A 9,520-nucleotide genomic window follows, 5' to 3' on the forward strand; every position below is an offset into this window, starting at 1 on the left:
TATAAATGTCTTTAGAAGCCCTGACTGTCCCCCTCCCATATTATAATCCCTTTCCTCCAAAACTAATTACTGACATGCTTGTTACAATAAATATTTATTGTTTAGTCCTTTTAAGTATGCCTCCCTAAATGTGTGGTTTATTTTGCTTGCTTCTGAACTCTTATGTAAATAAAATCATACATTATTCTTCTTTCACTAATCTTCAATCAGAGGATTTTTTTCCCTGCATTGATTTTTTATTTATTTGAAATACGGAATGCTTCACGAATTTGCATGTCATCCTTGCGGAGGGGTCATGCTAATCTCTGTATCATTCTAATTTTAGTATATGTGCTGCTGAAGCAAGCACTCCCATTGATTTTTTAGAGTGGAAGGGAGGGAAAGAGAGAGAGAGAAACATTGATGTTAGAGAAACACATAGATTGGTTGCCTCCTACATGGTGCCAGGGATTGAATCTGTAACCCAGGTACATGCCCTGGACTGGGAATCAAAACCATTAAGCCCCTCGCTCTAACCACTGAGCACACGAGCCAGGACTCTTCTGTCTTCTTTCAATCGACATTTATTTTTTTAAGGTTCAACCGTGTTGCCCCAGCTGATAGAGCATTGGCCTGTGGACCGAAGAGTCCCGGCTTCGATTCTGGTCAAGGGCATGTACCTGGCCCAGGCCTTGGTCAGGGCTCCTCCAGGAGGCAACCAATGGATCACATCAATATTTCTCTCTTTCCCTCTCTCTTCCACTCCAAAAATCAATGGAAAAATATCCTCAGGTGTGGATTTTTTTAAAAAAGGATTCAATTATGTCATTGTGCAGTGCTATAAATCATTATTTTTTTAAATATATTTTTATTAATTTTTTACAGAGAGGAAGGGAGAGAGATAGAGAGTCAGAAACATCGATGAGAGAGAAACATCGATCAGTCGCCTCCTGCACATCCCCCACCGGGGATGTGCCCGCAACCCAGGTACATGCCCTTGACCGGAATCGAACCTGGGACCTTTCAGTCCGCAGGCTGACGCTCTATCCACTGAGCCAAACCGGTTTCGGCAAATCATTGTTTTTGATATGTGAATCTAGTTATCCATTCTATTGTTAATGAACATCAGGGTTATTTCTAGTTTTTGGCTATTATGAAACTGCTAGGTTACAAAGTGCCTATTTTGTAGATAGTGTCAAACTGGATTTCCAAGTGATTGTACCAATCTGTGGTCCCTTCAGCAAAGTGTAACAGTTGTTTCTCCTGTTTTCTTCAAGAGAGTCTTTTCTATTTGGTTTTTCAACATTTTGCTTACTTGGGAAAACTATACAATGTGTGAGGTTAATATACACTATTTTTCCTGTATTTATAAGTCAAAGAATTGTTAAAATAATATGTCAGCAAAGTCACTTACTAAACATAGCAAATAATCTCCATGTTGAGGACCACAATGTAATTTATGTGGATGAACATGTGGATGTTTTCATTTTAGTTGGCTTTTCAAAGAAAAATAGGATCTGGACATGTAGAAGGGAGGGAACAAGTAGAAAAAGAATTTAAAATAAATTTTAAAAACCCACCACTACTCCTTTCTAAAATCTTACGAGTTGGTTGAGAAGAATTACTGGAAGCCAAATATAGCCTAACATATTAAAAACACCAAAACCACCCACTACAACTTAGGGTCCCACCATTTTATTGAGATACAACTAACATATAACATTAGTAGTTTAAGGCACACAACATAATTATTTGATATATGTATATATTGCAAAATTATTCCCACAGTAAATCTAGTTAACATCATTACTTCATGTAGTTACAATTTTTTTTCTTGCAACGAGAATTTTTAAGATGTACTCCCTTAGCAACTTTCTTTTTTTTCTTTTCTCCCTTAGCAACTTTCAAATATGTAGTACAGTACTATCATCTATAGTCACTATGCTATAATTACATCCCCAGAACTTTTAATCTTACTGCTTCTGATCACCTTCACCCACCTCCTGCCCTCCCGCCCCCCAATCTGTTCTCTGTTTCACAGTTAGGTGTTTTTCTTTTTTCTTTTTAAAATTCCACTTATAAGATCACATATAAGTGAGATAATTCCTGTGAGGATATCCTTTTCCCCCACTGATTTTTAGAGAAAATGGAAGGGAGGGGGAGAGACACAGAGAGAAAAACATGGAAGTTAGAGTCACATCTATTGGTTGCCTCCCGCACGCACCCCGACAGGGTCTGGATGGAGCCTGCAACCGGGGAGGTACGTGCCCTTTGACCTGAATGAAACTGGGCACCGAGGTCTGCGGGGGGAGGGGGGGGGCGGCCGACACTGGCTGAGCCAAACTGGCTGGGGCATTGGCACACTTCTTCTGCAGTGTTTTTAAATATCTTGAAATGCAAACTAATTGCTTCTGAGTATCTTTTTTATATGATATCTCAAATCCTACAGTATCGGGTTGAGGAAAATCTTAAATGGCTATTTTGCAGGACTAGGGGAAACCTTGGAGAAAAACTAGGAGGGGAGGTGCGAGCGGCGGAACCTATGATGAGAGGACAGCAGGAACTGAAGGAACGGAGGAGGGATTTCAAGACAGGACGAAGGTCGGTTGGGTTTACCCGGCGGACCGGAAGGACTGGAGAGAGTCTCAGCACCATGGCGGGTCCTGTCAGCTTGCGAGAGCTTCTAGTGGGAGCTTCCGCCTGGAACAGCCCCGAAAGCACGGAGGGGGCCCCTGCAGAGGGCGGAGGGAGCGCGGCGGGCGGACCGGAGCCGCCTTGGCGAGAGGATGAGATCTGCGTGGTGGGAATCTTTGGCAAGACGGCTCTGCGACTGAATTCCGAGAAGTTCTCACTTGTGAACACGGTGTGCGACCGACAGGTCTTTCCCCTTTTTCGCCACCAAGATCCTGGCGACCCAGGGCCTGGAACCAGGACCGAAACTGTCGCCGCCGGGGAGGCCGGTGGAGCGGGCGACCCTGGGGCCGGGGCTGCGGATCCAGTTCGGGGCGGTGTAGCGGCCGCGGAAGGTAACCAAACTGGGCCAGGCCCTCAGGACTACAGCCTTCTGCAGGCCTATTACAATCAGGAAAGCAAAGTTCTGTACCTTCTTCTCACGTCCATCTGTGACAATGCCCAGCTTCTGCGGGCTTGTCAGGCCCTTCAGAGTGGGGAAGCTGGAGGTGGCCTCCCTTTACCGCATGCAGAAGCACACGAGTTCTGGAAACATCAAGAAAAACTGCAGTGCCTCAGTCTCCTCTACCTTTTCTCCGTCTGTCACATCCTGCTTTTGGTCCATCCCACTTGTTCCTTTGACATCACTTATGATCGAGTATTCAGAGCCCTGGATGGACTAAGGCAGAAAGTACTGCCCCTCCTCAAAACAGCCATTAAGGATTGTCCAGTTGGCAAAGACTGGAAACTCAACTGCCGACCTTGCCCGCCTAGACTTCTTTTCCTCTTTCAACTCAATGGAGCCCTCAAAGTGGAGCCCCCTCGGAACCAAGACCCAGCACATCCAGACAAACCCAAGAAGCATTCTCCCAAGAGGAGACTGCAGCATGCCCTGGAGGACCAGATTTATAGAATCTTTCGGAAGAGTCGTGTATTGACTAATCAGAGTATCAACTGCCTCTTTACTGTGCCTGCCAACCAAGCTTTTGTGTACATAGTTCCAGGAAGCCAGGAGGAGGACCCAGTAGGCATGTTGCTGGACCAACTTAGGAGTCATTGTACTGTGAAGGATCCTGAATCTTTGCTGGTGCCTGCACCCCTTTCTGGTCCCAGGCGATACCAGGTGATGAGGCAACACATCCGGCAACAACTTTCTTTCCACGTTGATAGCAGCAGTTCCAGTTCTTCAGGGCAACTAGTGGATTTCACTCTTCGGGAGTTTCTGTGGCAGCATGTGGAGCTAGTCCTAAGCAAGAAAGGTTTTGATGACAGTGTGGGTAGGAACCCACAGCCTTCTCATTTTGAACTTCCCACTTACCAGAAGTGGATCTCAGCAGCTTCAAAACTGTATGAAGTAGCTATTGATGGAAAAGAGGAGGATCTGGGGTCTCCCACTGGGGAGCTAACAACTAAGATTTTAAGTAGTATTAAAGTCTTGGAAGGGTTTTTGGATATTGACACCAAATTCTCAGAAAACCGGTGCCAAAAAGCTTTACCCATGGCCCATAGTGCCTATCAGTCAAATTTGCCTCATAATTACACAATGACTGTTCATAAGAATCAACTTGCCCAGGCTCTGCGAGTCTACAGTCAACATGCTAGGGGTCCAGCCTTCCACAAATATGCCATGCAGTTGCATGAGGACTGCTACAAGTTTTGGAGCAATGGCCATCAGCTCTGTGAAGAGAGGAGTTTAACTGATCAACATTGTGTACATAAATTTCATTCATTACCTAAATCAGGTAAAGTTTTCTTACATTTTGATATCAAAACTTTGAGCTGTCTTTTTATTCTGATTTTAAGGGTGTTTGTTCACTATGTATTGATATATTTAAAAAAGAACCCCACAGAAATGTAAGCACATTGTATTTTTTCTTTCCTTCTGTAAAAAGAAAAGAATCAGCTATGGCTACTAATTATTTTCTTGTATTTAGAAAATGAATTCTAAGGGATTAGGAAATGAGAACTGTTAAAGAATACAAAGTTTCATATTAACATTTTTGGGGTTAGATGTTATAGAATGCAAAATAAATTTGATTCTGCTTTTTGTGTGTATCAAATTAATAGTGACTCTTATATTTTCCAGGAGAAAAACCAGAGGCTGATAGAAATCCTCCTGTGCTATATCACAATAGCAGAGCTCGATCCACTGGGGCCTGTAACTGTGGAAGGAAACAAGCACCTCGAGATGATCCTTTTGATATCAAGGCAGCTAATTATGACTTTTATCAGGTAGACTCTGGATTTTTTTCTTGTTTCTTTTTCTTGCTTTCTTTTTATTCACTACCAACTGAATAAAAATACATATTTTCAGAAGTAAAATATCTAGAAAAGTAAATGTGACTATAGTGAGATATATAGACAAAGGAAAGTACTTGCTTACTCATTAATTGTTGATTACGCTTTTTAGAGTGAAGACTTACTTTAAATGAAAAATTCACAGGATTTTTTGTTTGTTTTTTTCTTTCCTCCTTTCTTTATAGCTTCTAGAAGAAAAATGTTGTGGAAAATTGGATCATATTAATTTTCCAGTATTTGAACCAAGTACTCCAGATCCTGCTCCTGCTAAAAATGAATCTTCTCCTGCCCCTCCAGATACAGATCCTGATAAACTTAAAGAAAAAGAACCTCAAACCCAAGGAGAGAGCACAAGCCTGAGTTTAGCTTTGAGTTTAGGTCAGTCCACAGATAGTTTAGGTACCTATCCAGCTGATCCACAAGCAGGAGGAGATAATCCAGAAGTCCATGGTCAAGGAGAAGTTAAAACGGAGAAGAGACCAAACTTGATTGATCGACAGGCATCCACAGTTGAGTATCTCCCAGGCATGCTACATTCAAATTGCCCTAAAGGTCTCCTACCCAAATTCTCGAGTTGGTCTCTGGTTAAACTAGGCCCTGCTAAGTCTTACAACTTTCATACAGGTTTGGATCAACAGGGCTTCATTCCAGGAACAAACTATCTTATGCCTTGGGACATTGTCATCAGGACCAGAGCTGAAGATGAAGGAGACTTGGACACAAATTCTTGGCCTGCTCCAAATAAAGCTATTCCTGGAAAAAGGAGTGCAGTTGTAATGGGAAGAGGAAGACGGCGAGATGACATAGCTCGAGCATTTGTGGGCTTTGAATATGAAGACTCTCGAGGTCGGAGGTTTATGTGCTCAGGACCTGACAAAGTGATGAAAGTACTGGGAAGTGGACCAAAGGAATCAGCTTTAAAAGCCCTGAATAGTGATATGCCCTTGTATATTCTGTCATCATCTCAGGGTAGAGGACTAAAACCACATTATGCTCAACTTATGAGGCTTTTTGTTGTGGTTCCTGATGCTCCTTTGCAGATAATACTGATGCCTCAGGTAAGAAATACAACTCTGTCTTCAGAAACAGAAAATGCTGATGCTTGTTTTTTGTTTTTTAACTTTATTTACTGAGCTCTGGCTGGGTGGCTCTGTTGGTTGGAGCATCATCCTCTGTACATCAAAAGGTTGCAGGTTCAATTCCCACTCAAGACACATACTGTAACCAAAACTGGTTTGGCTCAGTGGATAGAGCGTCGGCCTGCGGACTGAAGGGTCCCGGGTTCGATTCCGGTCAAGGGCATGTACCTTGGTTGCGGGCACATCCCCAGTGGGAGATGTGCAGGAGGCAGCTGATCAATGTTTCTCTCTCATCAATGTTTCTAACTCTCTAACTCTCTCCCTTCCTCTCTGTAAAAAATCAATAAAATATATTAAAAAAAAAATAAGACCAGAACACATACTGTATCAATGTTTCTCTCTCACATCGATGTTTCTCTTTTTTTCTTCCTCTCTCTGAAATCAGTAAAAACATATCCTCAGCCCTAGTTGGTTTGGCTCAGTGGATAGAGCATCAGCCTGCAGACTGAAGGGTTCCGGATTTAATTGCATTCAAGGGCACATGCCCGAGTTGCAGGCTTGAACCCCAGTAGCGGGCAAGAAGGAGGCAGCCGATCAATGATCCTCTCTCATCATTGATGTTTCTACCTCTCTCTTCCTCTCCCTTTCTCTCTGAAATCAATAAAAATATAGTAAAAAAAGAAATATATATATACACATACACACACACACATATATCCTCAGGTGAAGATTTAAAAAAATTGTTGATTGATTTTAGAGAGAGAGAAAGAAATGTTGATTTGTTTTGCCACTTATTTATGCATTTATTGGTTGCTTCTTGTATATGTCCTGACTGGAGATCGAACCTGCAACTTTGGTATATCAGGATGATGCTCTAACCAGCTGTGCTACCCAGTAAGGCCTGATGCTTGTTTTGATTGTTGTTGTTTTTTAAATATATATTTATTTCAGAGAGAAAGGGAGAGGGAGAGATAGAAACATCAATGAAGAGAATGAATCATTCATTGATTGGCTGCCTCCTGCATGCCCCCTACTGGGGATCAAGCCCACAACGTGGGCATGTGCCCTTGACTGGAATTGAACCTGGGACCCTTCAATCCGTAGGCTGACAGTCTATCCACTGAGCCAAACCGTCCAGGGCTGTTTTGATTATTTTTAAAAAGTACAGGATAATGTCAAAGTAATTATTTCATTAAACAAGGCTTAATTTAAATACTTTTTTGCCCTGGCAGGCATGGCTCAGTTGGTTGAGCGTCGTTCTGTGCGCCAAAAGGTCTCCTGTTTGATTCCCAGTTAGGCACATGCCCAGGTTGGGGCTCGATCCCCAGTTAGGGTGCTAATCAATGTTTTTCTCATACCAATGGTTCTTTTTCTCTCTCACTTTCCCTCTCTCTCTAAAATCAATAAAAACAGCCCTAGCCAGTTTTGCTCAGTGACTAGAGCATCGGCCTGCAGACTGAAGGGTCTTCGATTCTGTGAAGGGCACTTACCTCAGTTTCAGGCTCAGTCCCCAGTGCCAGTCAGGGTGTGTGCAGGAAGCAAACAATTGATAAGTTCTCACATCGATGGTTCTCTCTATCTCTACCTCTCCCTTCCACTCTCTCTAAAAATCAATGGGAAAAATATCCTCAGTGAGGATTAACAAAAACAAAATAAAATAAAATAACATTAAAAAATGTTTAAATACTAATATTGTGTGTTCATCTGTTCATGCCATCAGGTCACATCGATTGGTTCAGAGGCAGAACTTGAAGTTATAATCTGTAGAAAAGCAGGATAATATTTGAGTTTAAACAGTGAAATATTGGAGTGTACTATTACTTACAAACCTATTGTTTATTTAGGCATTTATTTTCAGGTGTTTCTTATTGAAAAATGTAAAAATAATTATATTACCTGTGTTCTTCAGGTTCAACCAGGCCCACCACCGTGTCCTGTATTCTACCCAGAAAAACAAGAAATCACTCTCCCACCAGATGGCCTCTGGGTTTTGAGATTTCCTTATGCATATGTGACAGAGAGAGGACCTTGTTTCCCTCCAAAAGAAAACGTGCAATTAATGAGTTACAAGGTACTCCGTGGGGTTCTTAAAGCAGTAACACAATAAGTGTGTTCCAACCAGTTCAATTCTTTTCTTCAGCTAGTTTTTGTTTGGGGTGTATATGGAGTGTTTTCTTTGGTATGTGTATATTGTGTTTTCTTGAACCCAAAAATGTGTTTTGTTTACAGAAGATCAGTATTTGGACAATAATTGTTCTATTTCCTGATATTGTTGATATTTATTGTCAGTGAGGCTATAACTTCCTAATAAACATTGGTTATTCTAGAAAAGGATTTTAAAAACATGGTTGCTACTTCTGTTTTCTCTTGTTTTTGTTTCACTGCCCATAATTAAATATGTTTTTATTAAAACTGAATGTTGCATAATCTTGTTGAGCCAAAAGTTTGTTTTGCTAAAATTGTGTTTTAACTGTGATTTTTCTTAAGATGCTGCTGCTGAAATTATCTTCAAAACAAGCCCTGTTGTTTGGTTCAGTTCATTTACCTGAGTTAAATTTGCTTGATAATTACAGAATGATTGTTTTTTTCTTACCAGTTTATTCTTGGACTGATGAAGTACCATATTGTAAATTAATGCTATCTGAGCTAAAGCTTTTTTTTTTTTTTTTTTTAATATATGTTATTGATTTTTTACAGAGAAGAAGGGAGAGGGATAGAGATCCAGAAACATTGATGAGAGAAATCGATCAGCTGCCTCCTGCATGCCCTCCAGTGGGGATGTGCCCGCAACCAAGGTACATGCCCTTGGCCAGAATCGAACCTGGGACCCCTGAGTCCGCAGGCCGACGCTCTATCCACTGAGCCAAACCGGTTTGGCATGAGCTAAAGCTTTTTAATCCAAAATATTCACACACTCTCGGAGGGAAGACAGGGGAGGGTGGATGAGAGGGAGGTGATCCAACTTGTATGCATGTGTATAACCCATGGACACAGACTATAGATAGTGAAGGCGAGGGCAGGTTGGAGGGGGTTAATGGGGGAAAAGAGGGGACATATGTAATAGTTTCAACAATAAAATTTTTTTAAAAAACCACAAAATATTAACACACTGTATTCTTTTTTAATCCTCACCTGATATGTTTTTATTAATTTCAGAGAGAGAGGAAGGGGCAGAGAGAGAGAGAGAAAAGTGATCAATTGCTTCCCTTACGCACCCTGACTCCAGCCTTGGTGTATCTGGATAATGCTCTAACCAACTGAGCTATCTGACCATGGCATGGAGTGCTTACTATTTAAAGGACTAATATGATAAATCTTTTTGTAAAGTAAATTGCATTATTCTAACTTTTAAAATGGCTTTTCCTGTTGGTTTATTTTTCTATGAAGTGTTTTTATTTTACTTTGTATTTTTTAATATATTTTTATTGATTTCAGAGATGAAGGGAGAGGGAGAGAGAAACATCAATGATGAAAGAGATTCATTGATCGGCTGC

General features: G+C 41.4%; 1 protein-coding gene across 1 annotated transcript; it reads left to right on the plus strand.

The window, feature by feature from the left end:
• The first annotated feature begins 2,613 nt into the window (after nucleotides 1-2,613).
• Nucleotides 2,614-9,111, plus strand: SMG8 (SMG8 nonsense mediated mRNA decay factor). The gene is made up of 4 exons (XM_081108771.1): nucleotides 2,614-4,391; nucleotides 4,736-4,881; nucleotides 5,133-6,005; nucleotides 7,936-9,111. The coding sequence occupies exons 1-4, from the start codon at nucleotides 2,633-2,635 to the stop codon at nucleotides 8,131-8,133; spliced, it is 2,976 nt and encodes a 991-aa protein (XP_080964897.1). The 5' UTR covers nucleotides 2,614-2,632; the 3' UTR covers nucleotides 8,134-9,111.
• The last annotated feature ends 409 nt before the right edge of the window (nucleotides 9,112-9,520 follow it).

The sequence above is a fragment of the Myotis nattereri genome, assembly GCF_964212035.1.
Source record: "Myotis nattereri genome assembly, chromosome: 16".
Classification (NCBI taxonomy): Eukaryota; Metazoa; Chordata; class Mammalia; order Chiroptera; family Vespertilionidae; genus Myotis; species Myotis nattereri.